The 19,588-nt window shown below is 45.1% G+C and overlaps 1 protein-coding gene across 9 annotated transcripts in view; it reads right to left on the reverse strand.

Annotated features, from left to right (window-relative positions):
• Window positions 1-19,588, reverse strand: part of NRXN3 (neurexin 3) — a gene marked incomplete at both ends in the record, with an annotated part of 894,988 nt that overhangs the window by 345,217 nt on the left and 530,183 nt on the right. For 3 of the 9 annotated variants that reach the window (XM_084208345.1, XM_084208344.1, XM_084208343.1), the window contains one exon: window positions 1,569-1,812. The exons of the other annotated variants lie outside the window; for them this stretch is intronic. In XM_084208345.1, the coding sequence (XP_084064471.1) occupies window positions 1,569-1,812 (244 nt within the window). Of the gene's footprint in view, window positions 1-1,568; window positions 1,813-19,588 lie in introns of those variants that run through there. 9 annotated transcript variants of the gene reach the window in all.

Genomic DNA, 19,588 nt, shown 5'->3' on the forward strand with positions numbered 1-19,588 from the left:
CAACCTACTGCACCCAGTGCCACTTCAGTCCTGAGCCCTCGCCTCTGCAGCGCTGTGCTATTCTGCAGTGCCCTGGGCTCCCCCTCCCGCACTGCCAGAGCATCCACGACCTACCTCCCTGTCACCCTCTTCCAGTGCCCTCCAGCAGCTCTGCCAGGGCACAGCCCTGCTCCGCTGGTGCTCAGCTGTGACCTGCAGCATCTGCCTCCTGGCTGTGTTCCTGAGCCCTTTCCCTCTCCAACGCTCCTCGGCTCAGACCTGCAATACCGAGCTTCTTCTGCAGCTCTGCCGACGTAGCTAGAGACTTCACTGGAGTCCATTCATCGCTGCGCCGTTTGAACCCTTCAGACTGCTCTGCTGGTCGCCTGAGCGCTTAGGTGGAGTGCTCCAGGTTTCAGTATCCTCGTACCCCTGACACAGCCCTACCAGCACATCCCCTCAGTCTCTGCTGCAGCCGTGCATGCGGCACCAACTGTGCCAGGGCTCTTCCTTCCTTCCCTTCCCTTCAAAGTGTTCATATGCCTCATTTAGGATTCTGGTTCTTCTTCTTCGGGCCCTGCACAAATGTGAATCTCTAGGTGAATACTCCTATGATGGAAGGCCAGAGCTGACCCTGACCTGCAGCCCTGGAGGGAAAGGGCCAGGCCTTGGCCTGCCTGCCTCTCCCAGCTGATTTGACTGAAAACAGAAGTTAAGGGACAAGGACAGCAGACAGGAGAAGGTGGAGATGAGGAAAAGGCCCCAAATCAGACAGGCCTAGGCCAACTCCTGTCAGGGTGGGGAGACTTGAGAGAGCTGGTAAAGAGGCTGTGTAGGTCCAGCTGCCGAGCATTGCTCAGCATTTCAGGGGCGCATTGCTGGTCCTCTCACCCTCCCTTGGCATCTCTCAGACACCCTCTTCCCCTTCTCCCTTGCTGCCAGAGTGAAAACCTACTCCCTATTATTTCCAGCCCCAGGGTTTCCCAGGAAGACACTGCCAGACACCAAGCAGGAAGCCAGAAGCAGGAATGAGACCTCGCCTTTTCCTTTGTACGCCCCTTTCTCTCCTCACCCAGGAACGCTGCGAGCGCGCAGGCAGGGGAGGAGCGGCGGCAGCAATTCCCCCAGCTCCCGGCTGGCCCTCCCGCAGCCGGGCGACCGAGAAACCAGGGTGGCCGGCGGGGAAGATGCGCTGCTGCAATGACCATGTCAGCCGCTACAAACCAGGGATTTAGTGATTCCCCGTCGCAGGATCCCAGCGGGACAGGAGCGGATGCCCTTCCGCCGTCCCGAGCTGCTCGGGGCTGCCGTCTGACACGGAGCGACCCGAGCCCATCCCGGCCCCCACCCTCCGTCCTGCTGGACCACACCGGCCGGGGAAGTTGGCTCTCGAACGGGGCGTCCGCAGCCCGAGGCTCGGCTCGGCTCGGGGGCAGCCGAGGAGTGGAGGGTTAATGGGGAGGGGGCAGAAATATGAGGGGCAAGGAGGACCCCCCCTCCCCCGGAGACACAGCCATCGTCCCTGCTCCCCCTCTGCTGCTCCAGCTGCTCTGCAAAAAGGTTAGAAAGAAACAAGAGTGGGAACCCACCGTGTCCTCCTCGGAGGGAGACAGGGGAGCGGTAGATAGAGATAGGCACAGAGTGGTGCTTGCTGCCGTGGAAGTGATGCTCATACTGAGCCTGAGAAACAGACGAGGAAGAGGAGGCAGAAGAAGCCACGTTAGAGGAACTCCACACAGAGCTGACGATACATCCCCAAAAGAGGGAGCACATCCACAGGGTCCAGGCGGGGCGGCGTCCCGGGCAAATGCTGGGGTCTATTCTCAGGTGCATGGTCAAGGCACAAGACACCTACAGACGGGCAGTCTGAATTCCAGCCAGGGAGAGAGAATAACGTTCATGGTGCCAGGGGACCCATGCTAGCAGAAAGGAGAGTCGCTTCCGAGGCTCTAGGGGTGTGCGTGTGTGTCAAGAAGAAAAGAGACAGTGTGTGTGCGAGAGAGCGAGTGCTAGCAGGGAAGGGGAGGGATGGGGGAAGGTTAGTAACCACACAGAGACGAGTAAGACGCGCCGTTTCCCAGGGCTGGATCTACTGTGGCAGGAACCCCGCGGCCGTACCGAGCCTCCAGGAGCGCGCAGGAAAGCCGCACATGTCCGCACGAGGGTCCTGTTCAGGTTCCTCCAGGATCACGGGGTCCTTGAGGACTTTTCCCTGCCTGCGATTCCTGTCTCTCACTTTGCTGAGAGGGACTATTGAAAACGAAAAAGAAGAAATAAGCCAGGGACCCCAGGTAAATTTTTGATTTTTTTTTTTTTTAATCCCAATTCCGGGGGGTTTCTCTTGCTTCTCCACTAGCAAGTGTTGCAATGCAGAACTGCTAGGACACGCACACGCGCGCACACACACACACACACATAGCAATCTAGATTGTCATCCTCCTTCCACCGAATCCAGGCGACCGAGGGATCAAGCCGATTAACCCTGCGCAGCCGTCGAGCGCATCGCCAGGTCCTCCCGGGCGGACGGGCGGGCGGGTTGGAGCGGCGGGGCGGGCGGCGCGGTCCGGGCGCGGAGCGAGCGGAGCCGGGGCTGGCTGCGGGCGGCCGGCGCCAAGTGCGGGCAACTCGGCGGCGCAGGTGAAGCGCAGCCGGGGCGGCCGGGGAAGCGGCTCCGCCAATGGGCGAGCCGCATGCAAATGTCCCGGCGCCGGCGAGCCAATGGGAGCGGCGGCAGCGCTGCGCAGAGGGACCGGCTGGCTCGGGGGGGAGGCGGGGCCGCGGCGCGGCACCGCCCCCGCCATTCATGCGCTCGTGCGGTCCCGCGCGCCCCCGGGAGCACCCGGCCCCGGAGCCGGGGAACCGGAGCCGGGGAACCGGGAACCGGGGAACGAGAGCCTGCCCCGAGCGGCCCCCTGCCAAACGCGCCCACCACCCCCGCCGTGCGGGGACGGGACCTCCTCCCGTGCCGCCGTCCCGCTGCGCCTCGGGGCAGCCGGCGCGGGCAGCCCTCGGCCGCGGCGCGGGAGTGGATGCGCTGAAGTGACGCCGTCCCGCCCTGTCCCAGGGATCGTCCTGCGACCGCACCTGCTCAGGAGCGAACGAAGAACCGGGAACGGTCGCGCTCTTTAAAACTCCCTAAGGCTCTTACAGATTTTTTAATTTTTTTTTTTTTAAGGCTCCTGCAACGATAGGGGTAGTCCAAGCAGGAGTATCTGCGCTTAATCCTCGGAGAGCGAGGAATGCAGCCGGAGTTTGCAGCACATAAATTAATAAACAAAGGCAGTAGCTTTATCTAGTAATTCACTGCCTATCAATTTGCATGGCAAAAATCCCCAGTCGCAGTGGGGAAGGCAAGCACCAGGAGTGAAGCGACTTACACAACATCACGCAGGGAGTCAATAAGGAGCTTTAGAAAAGGAGCCAGCCAGCCTCAGGACTCACCTTGCACTGCACTGCCTTCTTCCCTTTCATTTATTCATACAAACGAATAAATTGTTTATGAGTGTAAGTTTTCTTGTTTTCCCCTCTAGAGCCGTGTTTGTAGGTGTGCACGCATGCGCCTCTGCTGTTTGACTGGAGTGTTTCCCTAACGCTGAGGTGCACTGTTTTCAGTCATTGATCTCAATTTGGTACAACGTGTCACTAACTTGTAATGATCAGCCTGAGCTGCACACCTGATACTATTAGTTGAGCCTGATATGCTTATAATTTATTTTCTAGTATCTTATAGTATAAGTGATCTAAATCAGGGGCTAAAGCATCCAGAAATGCTTTGCTGTTTTGCTGGATTTAATCAGTAATTGTGAAAAGCAGGAATATTATCTTCACATTTATCTCACATCTGCCACCTAAGAATCTCAGAGTGCTTTAAAATCTTTTATTAATGAAGCCATTCAACAGCTTTAGGTATTACTTTGCTGTTCTGTAGATAAGGAAACAGAGGTTCAGTAATGGTGAGCCAGTGAGTGACTGATAGACATGGGAACTGAACAAACACTGAGACTCTCCCTCCCAAGCAGTACATGCTGTTATTATAAACTATTTGACTTATTTGGTGACCACTTGCTAGCCTTAAAGTGTGAATATCAGCTTTCCTGACAGTGGGACACACAGGTGGAGACGGGACTGAGTAACCTGCAGTGCAGGTGCCTCATGGATGGCAAGTTTGCAGTGCCATGCAGAGGGCACAGAGCACTTTTATCTGTGCAAGACAGATTTTCCTGGCCTTGACTTTTGTTGAGGAAACTGAGGTCACTGCCATATATATGGTGGGATACCACACACATATATATGTACTTGGGGGAAGGGGGAATATAACCTGTCATAACACCCTTGAGGGGCTGCTGGCCCGTGAGTCAGCACCCTTGACTCCCTCATCACAGAAGTCCTAATTCTCACACAGCCCACAGACAAAGTACTCTGGGAAATTTTTTGTGTAGTTAAACTGTAGGGAGCCTGATTTAGGGCAAGAGGGGAAGGACGGGTATTAAATACACATCACTGAGTAGCTGATTTGTAAAATAGAGGAAATCAGGAAATCTGAATGAGTTATTATAAGCAATGCAACAAAGATCTGCTTCCCATCATTTTACTTTCTGTTTTCTCTGGCTACAGCATTACAAAAAGGACAGAATGTGTCACACATTACAGGATCAGTCAAAGGGGCTACAGGTACTACAGGTTTAAACACTGAGGACTCAATGCTGCTTTTCCAGGAGGTGGGGGTGGAAAATTCATTACTTTGTGTGGAAAATATATATGTTTTAGAAAGTGCAATTCTAGAGATAAGAGCAGAGGAACTGCAAACTACATGGGTACACTCCTTGCCCCTGTCCTGCAACTATTTGCTCTATTACTGAAAGAGAAGAAAACAGAAGAGGTTGTTTCTTTGACTAAACTGTGGTAGCATCCTTCAGCTTTTAATTCCCCTTTAACAGTGCAACAGGCCACATCCTCTTCTCCATACTCAATCGTGTTCATGCTGGCCACCTACCTCTGGGGTTGCTGTGGGAGGCAGAGCCCTCAATGGCCAATAAATTACCAAGCTCAAAACCAAATCACTGATCCTTTTCCTCATTCAGTCTGCCACCAATCCTGTCCCACATACAGAGGTACCACCTTAGGTGCTGTTAGGACATACAAAGATGAGCATCACTTCATTCTGCCCTGGCCAGAGACAGAAAAGGCCTGGACAGTCCATGAACAGGAGAAATAGGGAGGCTGTGTATTGGCTCTCACGTGGGGATTTGCTCTACATTCTGCCTACCAACCTTCCTTTGCTGGAAACCAGTGGGTAAACTGCCCTAGGCAAAAATGAGAAGGGCCAAGAAAACCAAACTCTAGGAGTACACCATAAAAATAAATAATGAAAAAAGGGAAAACTATGAAGCTAGCTATAAATACATCATAGGATTCTGGTGACACCACAAAGTACTGGAACTTCACTCTGCCTTGCTTTATGAGATGTCAGTGGATGTATTTACTGCCCTGCAGTTCACAGGTGACTCATTCATTTAGCAGCAGCACTGCAGGAAAAGGGCAGATTTCAATTGCAGTATTCCTCTTGGGTGGCAAGGGGAAGTTTATAGTCAGAAGTGACGTTTCAATAATATTCCCATTACATTTACTTCAGAGGAGGGTGGCTTTGTTGTATTCATATTAGTTTAAAATATTTAATCTGGGTAAACATGGAGTCTTTCTAAATGCTCTTGTGTCTTCAGAACCAGGATGGAATCCCTTAAAGGATAATGGTTTCCATGATATGTTGCATCCTACAAATATGAAAAAAGTCTTTTTCCTACACAGCTATTTTTTTTAACTAAAAGAGTAGAGGGCCACTAAAATCTGTAGAAATGAGAAATAATAAAGCAATTGTTTCTGAGCTTTAGAATCCCAGAAAGAGACCCAGTCATCTTCAAGTCCAGTAAGAGTTTGTACTCCACCTTATTTAAAGAAGCAAGTACAACTTTCTCCTATTAAATCTTAGCTGTCAATTATTTGCTGCACTCAGAACTGAAAAATCAGTGCTGCTGTAAAATCACAGATCTTTTAAACTGGATCCAATGGGGAAAGTTGATTAGCATTTATCAGGACAGGGTGCCTGCTGGAGAGAGGACAGCTTTGCCTCCACCAGTAGAAGCTAACAAGGTAGAGTGTTAGTCAGTGCTTTGGTATATAATAAGGTTAAGAGAATAAGGTCAGCTAGAACAGCCTGTCACCCAGAAGCTTTTCCCAGACCGAACTGCTTCTCTCAAGGTTCAAAAGAGTTCCATTATTTTTTTAATGTTCTTTTCCAAAACAAAAAGGAGGGTGAAAATATGTCATACAGGTGATGTTAAAATACAGTTTTAAATAAACTAAACTAAAATAGAATAAACCAGAGGGAATTGCATGCTGTAGAGAGCTTAGGACTGGCATTTAGACACCTTTGTCTTTAGCAAGCTACTTCAAATTCTGCTGACAACAGCAACGACCAAAAATCTGGTAAATTCCTCAGCACTACTGGCAGAATTAACTGCTCTGAGACTAGTCCCTGGTGCCCCACTGTCCTTGTCATCACTGTGTCTCTGCAGGCAGCCTCAAGAGGCAGGACCCAGCAGCACCAAAAAATTATCAGTGTTTGCTCATCCAGAGCAAAAGGGGAGGGTTGCTCCAGGACAGGGCTGGAAAGTACGCACACAGCGGCTGTTATGCAGCACTTTTTCTTGTGTGCAGTACTTTTTTTGCATATAACCAAGTTACTGCAGTCTCTGTAGTTCTCAGTTTTATTCTGTATCTGGAAAAAAAAAAAAAAAATTCTCAGGGCTTCTGTGCTTTCCTTTAAAAACCAGTAAGTCTTACCAGTAACAAAGGTCAGGTATTCTCTTTTCTGCTCAGCTCCAAGGGACCACAGATTGCCAAAAGCAACTAATATAGAAGCTTTAGAGCCTAGTTTTGTTCTCATTTATGTCAGGGTGAATGAACTCAACAAATCCAGTAGACTGACATCAGTGAAGGGAAATCTGACCCTTGGTGTTCATTTGTGAGAAGAAAAATGCAAGTTGATTACAACCAGGTAGTCTGGGCTAGCAGAAAGTTAGCCAAAAGCGATGGTAACCACTGAGAGACAAATTCAGTTCTATCAGACATCCAATTTAAGGGCCAAAAATCTCATGAAGTTCAGGCTTTCTGACACACCTAGAGTCCTATGTTGGTGGAAATAAGCAAGCACAAGTGCATGGGCACACAAATACAGCAACATATCTCTTTTTGGTAAGCATTAATCAACTAAAATTGGGAAAGAGGCAATGTCAGGATTCACTAATGCAAGCTGACAATAACATGTTAGAATTGCCTGTTTGCTGGATAATGTGTAAAGGATGATCCACTGTACTCAGCACTATGCAAACTAACACAAGCTGAGAGTCCCTTCCCTGGAGAGATTACAGACTTGCTGGAAAGGCATGAGCCAACATATGTCAGAACAGCTTTATGAGCAAACAGTACCTTTTTTTGGCCAAAGTCTGCTAGTCTGCAAACCTATGAGAATGGAAGGCACTGGCAATAGTGCCTTGATACAGTAGTGTCTGGCCCATGCTTTCAGCCCTGAGCATTGGAGTTCTTCACTCCCTCATCCCTGGGAATTCTTCACAGAATGTGCTGCAGAGATGCCCCTGACCACCTGCACAAAACACCAGCAAGCAGCCTCTCTCCAAAAGCTGCCTCTCTCCAAAAGCTGCCTCAAAAATGAGGACAAAATCCTTCTCACACCTCAGACCTCTACCAGATCAGCAATTATGAATGGGATTTGTGTTAAACAAAGGATGCTCAAGTTTAGTTTATTTCAGTCATCATAGGGAGGTTCTGTTATTCAAGCACCAACCCTCTCCCCTTCTGTCTCACCAACACTTTAGTCCCTGCCTCTGGGGTACTTCATCAAAGTGGTCTAAGCTGACAGGCAGACTCTCATCTCACAAGAGACAACTGATCTTCTGTGGCTGCAGAGCTTTTTCCTCCAGGAGCGTTAGAACTGCATCTATCTCTTACTCTCGGTAAAAGCTGGGCTCAATGGCAGCTGCTCAAAGCTTGTCAGGCAGAGAAACAGAACCTGCTTGGACTTCTTGTATCCCTTTCAGCAATCTGACTTTTTATCAAAGGTTTGTTCAGGCTCAGAAAGATTCTAGAAACTAAAAGACTAGCTGAGTTTGAAAAAATCAGATTTTCCCACTGCTTGACCTTAGTAATTATTGAATAACCAATGAAGAAAGAGAGCCCAACAGTTTAATTTTCTGATGTTTCTTTCACAGAATTCACACTTCTACTACCTAAGTTTCACTAAGTATCTCAGTATAAAATGGTAGTGACCTGTAGAACTGGTTTCCATAATTCATAACAGCACTCACTTACACATCTGTGATTAGCCTGATTTTATGTTGAGCAGAATTCATCTCTAGCCTAACTCCTACCAAATGATACTACGGATGCATGTGGCTACTATGTTTATGGAAACCAAAAGATATGTGCACCTTCTTATGTTTGGAATCAGTGTTGGCAAGTCTAAGGTGAAGGGGAACAGCCTGTTTCCAGCCTAGGTGTGAGCCCTGCCTGGGATAGGACCCTGCTGTGATCCCTTGCCTTCAGTGACTCTCACAGCAGCACGAGGTTAGATGCACCAGCAGATCACAGATGTTGCCTACAGTAATTTTGTCTGTGTCTATTCTGCAGATCTAGATCTGGAAGGTCTGCAAGGCATGCCTTACACACTAGGGCAAATATTAGCTCTGCAGAACTAACAACTATGTCACAAATTCTTAGTGTGGAACACTTAGCTGGGGAAATTAAGAGTTCTGAGATCTAAAATTTAAATAGCACTTGCAATACTGAAGTAGAAAGACATAGAGAATCAATGGAGCTAAATACCTGCTGAGATAAATAGGGAAATATTTTAATTTTACCTGTGAAAGCAGAAAGAAGATTTATTTTTCCTTTTGCAGTCAAAGAAATCTTGTCTGACACAGAAAGGAAAAACTGTTGCTCCTTTAAACTGACTTCTGTACTAATGAAAAGTGAGCTCTCTAATATGCACTGTGCACAGGCTGCCCTCTGCTTCTCTTCTCTCTTCCATCTATCATCTTTGCCTGGCTTTTGCCTGTAATCACCTGTTCAACTCACAGCAATACCTTCCAGGTTACTGCTGTTTGCTGTGGATATCCAGTCACCAAAAAAAAAAAAAAAAAAAAAAAAAAAAGCAAAGAAAGATATAGGGGGAAAACCTTTCAATGCCATGAGTGTTTCACCACCTGACAAAGAGCAAACTGATTCCAGCAGCCAAGGCTCCTTGCGTGGGAGCTGCTGCTGGTAGGTGTAATTTCCTAAGATGTATACCTTGTCAGAGTGCAGGAGATGAAAAGAAAAAGAAGGTCAGAGCAGCCAAAGCTAAAAATTTGAAGGACAAAAGAAGATGCTGTGGGGAACATCTCTTCTGCTTTTAACCCTGAAAGAGCCCATTCTGCATGGTCTGTGTCAAATTACTTATTGGCTAGGGTGTAACAAACAAGAAGCTGTTAGATGGCCTTCTCCATGCCCAAAGGGGACAGCAGTTTTTACAGGTGGTGCCTGTGCTACATGACCTGCACAGGGTAGTACAAGTATACAGTCCAATTGCTCTCAACCACAGTGGAAATGAACTTTTCTCCTCCAAGCAACTAGGCTCATAATAGACTAGAAAGACAGATACCTTAAGAGGCTATATTGTCCCTGTCTCTGCCAATGCAGTATAAACTTTCCAATATATACCAATGTTCAACTTTATCAATATTTTTTTCCCTCCTTCTCACAAATTTGGCATAGTCAAGGAAGTCACATGTGACACCTATGAATTAAAAATGCATTAATCGGAATATAATTAGTCTTAGCTTTCCTTCTGCCCAGGTATAAACATACTAAAATATTGTAACTAACAGCAGTATATAATATATTGCAACACTCAGATGATAAATATAAACAGCTTACTAAGTATGTGTGAACAACATGATCACCAAACAGGCAAATAAGACATAGTTATTTGCTCATTGGAGGCATCCAGGCAACAAAAAGTTGCAACAAAGGACAAGATAAGCATAAGGGATGCAAACAGACAGGCATCCTACTAACACACAAGAAGCATGTTAGGGAAAAAAGAACAGGAGAAGCAGCACTGTTGGCAGGTGAAGATCCCTCTTTTGGGAGATCAAAATAGCATTAAAGAATCAAGCATGTAAAGGGTAATTGGATATGGAAGATGACAAGCCAGCATCACTTCTAACTTCTCTCATCCTTCTCTACTTCTCACTTCTTCTGCAGCTAAAGCAACCAAGAACTGTCAGTGCTAAGTGTAGAGAATCAGCTCTGTGGCGCTGTACAGTCACAGTTAATTTGGGACACAAATGTTAAGGAATAACAGCTCTGTATTTTTTTATATAAAGCAACAATTAATGATAATATTTGAGAATTAACCATTGGCATAAAGCATGTTTCTACTCAATGAGTTCAGTAGAGTTTTGGTTTAACGCTCAAAACTGGCCTGACTTAGTAGTGTTCTGCACGTTCCCTTCCTAGCAATCTGTAATTCAACATACAGACACACACACATTTTCAGTTGCAATAGTGAGGTGTTATTTCTTCTCTATCATACAAGAAAGATTATTTCCTTCCTCTTTACAGATACTATTTACATATTTGAAGACTTATTCTATGTCCCTCCTCCCTAGACTAGGTCATTTGCTCTATTGTTCCTTAGAAATCTATGGGGTTTAGACTCTGCTCATTATTGCTGGTTTCCTAGAGACTTTTTTAAAGTATCCACATTTTACTTGAAGTGCAATGTCCCAGACTGGATGCACTCCTTCAGATAAATTCTTATGAGCACTGCATACATAAGAATAATTATTTTACATATCTTATTGATGATACTCCTGTTTGCATTGCCTATAAGGTGTTTGCCCCTCTTGCACAGAAGGAGAGCTCATATTAGCACTCTGCTAGCTACTCCCAGTTATATATTTTGTAACAGAATTAAATATTTTGTAATGGAAAATACCTCTAAGCCCTGGTCCACAGGCTCCTAGGCCTTTTGCACTGAGATTTTTAAAAGGTTTTGCAACTTTCAGAAAGTGCACCTTAGGTCACTGCAGTACTATGCTGAGATGAGTAGTTATACAGCATCAACTACCTGTTCCCTGCTGATATATGTAATACTTCCAAGGACAGGCCCTGGCTCCAAGGCATGCAATGCACCCACACAAACAAATCAAGGTGTTGGAAGCAGAATTCCCTCTGGGTCCATTTGCAGCAACTGATCAGGGACCTTACTGGGACACTTGGTCTCCAGCAGAGAGGTTCAACAAAAGCACAACAGTGAGAATAAGGAGCACGAACTGCTTTAAAAACACCTCTCTCCTGTCATTCCCCAGGGTCTCCAACTCCACCCACACACCCTTCCCCAGAACTGCAGGTCTCCTGAGGCCCCAGCAGTTTCCTTGACTTGTCATATCCTCCAACTCACACGTAAATCCAAGAGTGTTGATAGTATTCACATGGATGCAAAAAGCCAACTTCCTCAAACTGAACACTTCCCTTTGCCCAGCACCTTAGTCTTTGAGCAAAATGGGAGGGAAAGCACCCCACAGCAACAAAATCCCACAGGAGCTGCAAACACTACCAGAGCAAGTACATTTACCAGGTGTAAAAGGACTTTAAGGACCAGGCAGCCATAAAAACTGGGACATGGAAACAAAGGGAAGGAGTAGCAAACTCCATCAATGATAGTCTGGATACAACAGATTAGGCATGAACTGCCACCAACATGGATGTACTGTCTATTGGATAGAGCCAACAAAAATCCAGCTACTTAGTGTAAAGTGCCAAGGAAAAAACTAAATACAGCAATCCAGGGGTTACACTTAGATCCATACAAGCACATGTGCATGCCCAAGAGCACACACATTTCTGCTCTGCTCTCTTCAGCCCAGGACAGTGACAGAAAAAAAAAAAAATAAAAAAGGAAAATAGCAAAATGCCTGGCATAACCTGTAGGAAATCACTTGAAGAACCACACTTCTTTATTTCTTCCATCTGAATTTTGAATTGGTCATACAAAAGCCATCTGCACCCTGGACCAATATATCCCTTAAGTAACCCCTTAAGTTATAATTAGGTCTGCATAGTTTTAATTAGATGCCACATTTCACCCCCCTTGCCTTTTTATTAGTCACCTAAAGTGAGCACTCAGATGGCAACACACAGTCTGCCACTGACTCGTCCAGGGTACTGGCAGAAGTATGGTGGGTATATGAGGGTGAAAGAAATGTGAGTGGTCTTCAGGATGACTAACTGTGAATCATTTTGTTGCTGTCTTTATCTCTACATTCTGATCTCCTCCTGCACAGAAATCTGAAGGTAGCTATTTTGTGACAGCCCAAGCGACCAAAAAAAACCCCCAAAGAGACAGAAAGCAGTATGTGATCAACAGAACAAGCAGATATACAGGTGCTCTGTATAACACATCGCACTGAGACACTACTTACCCACTGCCAGCCCCTACACTAGGTGTTATCACCAGAAATGTAGCAGCAGGCAGATAAAACAAGGGCATCTGATATTCCTGGCTACCTGAAAAAATGCTTCCTCTACAAGCAGCAGAACTTCAGAAATAACTGATTAGGAAATGAGGCTTTATGATTCCCCTTTGTTGGGCAGTGTGTGCCCTCCCCTGTTCACCACAATGCCACCACATGACCTTTGGTTCCCCCTGCATTCTCTCCCACTCCCTCCTCCGATGTGCTCTGGTTTTTGTCCTATTTCCTTACCCCACTGTATCACCTTTCATTTCTTTTCCTTCTCCTGTCTTGCTTTGGCTGAGGAAGAGGTAGTCTGGGGGGATGCAGGTTCAGAGTTGCAAGCCTGCCAGCTGGTGGGCCAGCCCTTACACCTCAGCAGGGATGAGGAACAGGTTTTGGAGGAATTCAGTATCTCTGGGGCTTTAAGGCTCCTGTCAAATGTGGTGGCTGCTGGCCAGGGAACCAAAGGGGTGATGGCCAGACAGAGTGATTGCAGAGGCATGATTTCCGCATAAGAACAGACTGAAATAACTCTGTATTTCCACACTTGTACAGAATGGTCCAGAAGGAATCCTTCAAAGGTGAGTAATTCTATTCCCCTTTGATCAAGCATTATTCTCCACTAGAAATGGGAGATTTCATCTGACACTGGCAGCAGGACCTAGACCAGCTAGACCTCTAAGGTAGGAGGCTGCTCTTCCTCACTGCAAACATTGCTTCTGTACCAGAGCCAAACACTGAACAAAGCTTGCACTGGAAAGAGAAATCAATTACCTAATGAAGTTGGAAGAGAGAAGAAAATACTACACAAGCATAAATTTCAAAACCAGTAGAACAGCACATTTCCAACTTCTGTCAGGGAAATGGGTGGCCTCTAAGGGAAGCCCCAAGCTGTCTAATTATTTGTGGGTTCTTTGAAACCCTTTGACCCATCCCCAGAAAGACTGCTGAGCTTAAAAATACTTTTAACAAAATTTTCATCTAAAGGAATAAAGCTATAAAAAAACTTCTGCTTTCAAAAAAGAATGATCTAATCATTTGTGTTTGGTTTGTTGTTTGTTTTTGATTTTTTCCTCAGCAAGCTGTATTGCAGCAAATAATTCTCATTATTGGGTTTTGTCAGGCCACTAGTTACAGGCTGAAAATCATACATATCCAGATGTTTATACAGAGCTTATTATAGCTTAAGTTACTTAAATCATGGTAAAATAGGGTTAAAATCACACTAGACAAAGCACTAAGGCAACCAGGCAAAAATCCCACTCCATCCAAATGGGACAGCTGGTATTTAGCAGGTATTTTTACTGCCATCCATCTTCATTTTTCTCCTTATCTCCCATATTTATAATGGCCCATCCCACCCTGCACAGTAACACACACAGGCTCACCCACTCACTCCCATTTCTTCTCTTGCCAAGAAAAGCATCCTGGTGGGATTCAATCACTTGTTGTCCACAGAACTTCTGGTGTGTGTCTCTAAATAGCTGACATCTGGAGGAGCTATACCTTCCTTGGCACAATCAGATGCTGCTAAAGAACATGACAAAATGCCTCATTCTTAAAATATCTTCTCTCTTCCCCCTACTTCTTTCCAACAAGTGTTTTTTCTGAGAGGGATTCACAGTCCACTTCATATAGTGACCAGCTTTCCCAGCTGTTGTTCCCAGGGACATAAAGAAACCAATGTAAAAGTATACACTGATAACAATCCATTATTTCTGCCCTCACGTCTGTAACACACTCATTGCTGCTTAGGAAGAATGCATCACTCTGGAACGCTGCTGCTGAGCTAGGGAAACAAGTGGAGCATTGGATTCTTTAATTACAAAACTCCACTTTCCTCTTTATTATTCAGAAATTTTTTATATCCACTAAAACAGAGGTCTCCCAAACTACAGAATTTTCTATCTATATCATTATGTTACACTGAAAGATTCTTTCTGGCTCACAAACAAATAAGGAGTCTACAAGAATATGATCCTGATCTTGATATAATTAAAAGACTGAAAGAAATGCAGAAGGGGGAAAATGTTACATAGATTTCCAGCTTGCCTCAATTTCGAATGCTTGATTTTGTAACAAAAATCCCAAATTACTCAGAGCAGGGTTGTTGCTGGCTTTTTTAACATTCTCTCACACACATGCCAATCTATTCATGTTCATGGGTAATCTTTACTTCAGTGGAATGTGCTTTCATTCAAAAAATACAGCTAGCACATACATGCCTCAGGTCACCCAGGCAAGAGAAATTCTAACAGCCAGCAAAGTGATGGGTAGCACAGCTGCTCCTAAACTGATGAAATTGCTGTTGCTAGAACACACACACAGACACACACACACTGCAATCCCTTTCCCTTTTGGTTTATTCGAGGTACTCTGTCATTCTTCTCCAGCCCCTTCCAAACTGCTCTTGTTAGCAGGTTGAGAGAATTAAGCTGACTCACTAATATTAACAGGTCTCTCTAATTCAATAGCAGCTTGTTCAGAGAATGCCACCTGCCTTCTCTTTAAGCAAAAAACACTGAAACGCAGCCAACACTTTACCCAGCTGTTTAAAAAGCTAAAATTAGACACACCTGTTTTAACAGTTGTTTCAGCAGCTGGACATTGGGACTTGGATCATTCAGATTTACTCACAGCTTTTTCCCCTAAGAGCCAATAGTGCAATTTTAGTGTTTCATTCTGTGTTTAGAGAAATTTATGCTGCAGGGGATGGTGTGAATGAATCAAAAGAGGTCAGAGTGTTTCTCTTCCACATTGCTGGACTTTGCTACAATCCAAGAAAAACTGCTTTTTCAGTTCCTGCCTTCAGATTCCAATGGGATTGAGATATTCTGGTCTTGACCTAATAGTATACAAGAACAAGATCTTGAACCATCTATAAACCAACATAGTGATAAGCTGCAGGTATAAAATGGCAAGTTTGTGAGATTTGTATTCTCTTTTTGCTGCAAGGAGTTGGCAATGCTCATAGCTAAAGACAGCAAGTGAATCCTGCCAACTTTTCCATGCAAAACCCACTTCCCCAGCATCTAAAGCACAACTGTCCCACCAGTTGTCTTCACATTCAAAGTGATCCCCCACTGCAGAAACCTGTGTCATACTGGAAACAAAAAACACTGTGATGTTATGAAAGAACTGACTGCAAAGTGAAAGACCAATTTAGTGGAAGACCAAGGGAAATTACGCTTTAGACACTTTGTAGAGCAAGTGTAGTTTCTGTTTTTGACCATGTTGCTTTAGAATCCAAAAACCTTGTCCTAAAAGGAAGGTTCAATTCCCTAAAATTGCGGTGTTTCACAATCTGGTTCTGTTTGCCTTTTTCCCTGAGGCAAAATCGATTTATACAGTGCTATCCAGACCCATTTATTCCCAAACTAGAGTCAAGCCCTCTGGTGTTGACTGTGGTAAGAAAAAGACACAAAAGAATTATCAAGACAGTTCTCAAACTTACAGTTGGCCCTGTAGTCTTAGAGTTCCCATATAATCAGAAGTCATAAATAAATTTGTAAACATGACTGCACTGAGTTATATAAAAGTAAACGTCTCACAGAGTATACACTCATTATGTACGCCCCTGGAATGGGCACCTGAGTGTTTTCAAAGAAAAGACACTCATGATATGAACCCAGAGAGGTGGAATGCACACCTATGGAGATTATTTATAATGCAACCATACAACCATGGCCATAGATCTCTGTAGCCAAGGGAGCAAGGGTCTCAGAGCACACTGCACATTATCAGCTTTCCATCAAAACACGCTGCAAATTTTCCAAGAGAAAGGGGCAAGGGTAGGGAGGCGACTTGGCTGTCAAATCCAGTAGTAAATGCTTGTCAAGAGTGTTTTTGAGTAAAAGTGCTTGGAGAAGTGGGGCCACCATGATCACACTGCCCATGTTGAACTCAAGAGCAGGGAAGACAGGAGAGACAGTGACACAAGGACTTTTTCCTCTTTCTGGGAAATAATGAACAAATCCTTCAGGGTAATTACTCTGTTACACCTGCTAGCCCTGCTCTCAAGCCCATAAGAGACAAAGGTGCTCCTATCTTCCCTCAGATTAAATGTGCCTTGTAAAAAGCGATCAGAGATTGGCACGATAATTATCCTTCCTCATTAGAAAGCAAGCCCTGAACCTGACTGAATATGACTCCTCTGTCAAGGCCCTTTGTGAGCTCTAATAGAACCCAGCCAACATCAACAGGCACAACACTTCATGTGAACAAAACAAAGCAACATATCAAGTAATCTTGTCTTTTTAGTTGCTTTTTCTCTTCCAAGCCTGATAAGTGAGGTGGGAAGGTGCCAAATTCTTTTTTAACTAGTATAAATGAGCCTAAATGTCACAGAAGAGCCTTGTGAAGTGAAAAGCTTTCTAAATGTTTTTCTCTCCCACACCTAAAATAGATTGCTCTTTTTTCTTTTTCTTTTCAATTAAAAAAGGCACACTCTCTCAGACCACTGCCTTTCACCATTCCAAGGGTCAGCCAGCTGTAGGGACCCAGAGATTTTTCAGTGTTCTCCTGGAGCAGCATATACCAATAGTGCAAGGGCACACCTTTGCACATGGATACCAGAAAGAAGGGTAAACACATGGGGAAATACAAAGTTAAAGACTCTTCTGACAGGAGCATGAGCAAACCTAAAAGGCCTCTCTGTGACAGAACATACATGCTCCTTCTTTTTTTTTTTCTTTCTTTTTTTTTTCCTTTTTTTTTTTTTAATGCATTTGGAGCATATTTTTTGCTTTGGTTCTTTTTTGTTAGCATGAACATGAGCAGTGACTAACCCCCAAGAACTCTAGCCCCAGTGGCTGTAGCACCACCATGGAAAAGGCAGTGCTGAGGCAAAACTCTACTCCTGGCACAGACAGGGCAGACAGGACAATCTCATTAAAAAGGGATGAGTGGGAACAGCTCAAGCTTCCACAGTGGTGCACATCTAGATATGACTGGTAGATACAGCACAGTGAGAAGGATGGGTGGTCAATGGTCAGTGGTTGTGGGAGCTTTGTGACAGCAGATGAGGGCAGACAGCAGTGGCTAGAGCACAAACTGGAGCATTAGGAAGAACTGCAGAGAACTGTGTTTAGTGGCCTTAATGAATCAGCTGCTTCCCTTTTAGTTCAACTAACTGTGGTCACTTTATCATCCCAAAGGTCACTCTGATCTCCTCAGTTTGGCTCATTTCTTCATGTTCTCAGTTAAAAAGCTCTGACTGCATTTCTGGTCTTACCAGAATGATGTCAGGAGAAGCATCCCCTTTGGTTCTGCAGCCAAAGAAAGATCACATCCCATAGCTATTCAACAAAACATGCTGCAAAATGATGCTACTTTGCAGCAGTAGGAGCAGAACTGTGTTAATGCATTACAGTGTCCTGCACCACTGTCAAGTGAGGTGTGTGGTGCCAAAATGCAATGGCATTTAAAAAGAAAACTTATTCTTCAAGTCATTGCATTACAAGTACATCACAAGAACACAGAAAACACATGTGACCTACAGGAATGCTATAACTTAACACACGAGAGCAGAGGCAGACGCTGAATTAGGACACCTGAGCTCACAGAAGGGTAACAACCTTGGATACTCTGCAAAGGAGCCTCTGCGAGCTACTCACACATGGGACTCCACTGCAACCCACCCCATTCTCAGCCTCCTTCCAACACCCAAATCAAGAGACACCTTCTACACTGAAAAAAATGAAGTCTCACAAAATTAATTTTACTATTTCACCATCTGCCACAGTCTGCTCTTTCCCAAGGAGGAATGTGGGCCTTTCCATTCCAGGCAGACTCCAGAAGCTCAGACTAGTGCAACTACCATCCTCTGAAATCTAAATCTCAGAGCTGGCCCCTCAGGTGCAACAAGAGGGATTTTAAACTATTTTTTTTTTGTTTTAATATTGTACTGTTCCTTTTATTTGCCTTTTCTTTTTGTACGTGGGTAAAGGGAGAGGAAAACTGGGGAGTGGGGGGCTGTTTTCATGCTTTCATCTGCACTAAATAAAAAATTTTGTTTCATAAAAATTAAATGAGCAGATTCAATGACACTATATGCCTGCAGGAGCTCAGATTCTAAGATACACATCAGCCACCAGTGGCCTCAAATTAAATTATGCACTAGCAATAAAAAGCATCTCACATTTTAAAAACAACAGAATTCTTGATCAGCGAACATTTCAAAATCTCTGCTCTGCAGAGGCATACCCAGGTGTTTGCTAGGCAGATGTGACAGAGCATTACTACACTGGAGCAGTGGTTAATTGCTGTGATCATTTAAATATGCATTTATTTGCCTTTGGATTGAGAAAATGAAAATCTAAAGTGGAGTTGTTTTGTGGCCCCAGTGCTAGTTACTAGCCTCCTCATCCAGGTAAAACTTGGGTAGGCAACGTTGCTCTTCCTTGCCTTGCCTCAGCTTTCCTAAAACTAATCATCTTCACAGAAATCTGACTTATTTCATTGGTCTCCCTTCTCCTGTGACCACTTGCCTCTTTCCCTTTTCTGTCTTCCTTCCTTGTCTCCCTGTTTCATGGACTGCACTGGGACTGGGAGCAAGAGTAGCACATGCATAACCCCCTTTCTTTACCTTGCTCCTTACAGCATTTCTCAATTTCAGGAAAGTTCCTTTTTATTATTGCTGGCTGGCACCTTACTTGCATAAGGATGAAGTATGAAGCAGTGTTACTCCTCTTCTGCAATACCAGAGTCTCCTGATGAGTTTGAGTAGTTTTAAACAGGGTTATGCTTTCTCTTGTGCCCTCTTGCAAGCTTGGTGCTCTGCCAGGCAGCTGCAGAATGGCTGCATTGAGTGCTGAATATTCCCTGTGCAGCAGGATCACAGGAGCTCCAAGGGGGAAGGCTCATCCAAGCTCCCACAGCTAAAGCCTGGCAAAAAGAACAAGCATTCCTGCTGCCTTGGAAATGATGTATGTGCACAGAGGATTTGCACAGCTCACAGCCTTGTATGATGCCCTACACTGCTGCCTGAAGCCCTGCACGTGATGTAAATGGCACCCAGGGAAACACTCAATAGC

The sequence above is a fragment of the Fringilla coelebs genome (assembly GCF_963513975.1).
Source record: "Fringilla coelebs genome assembly, chromosome: 6".
Classification (NCBI taxonomy): Eukaryota; Metazoa; Chordata; class Aves; order Passeriformes; family Fringillidae; genus Fringilla; species Fringilla coelebs.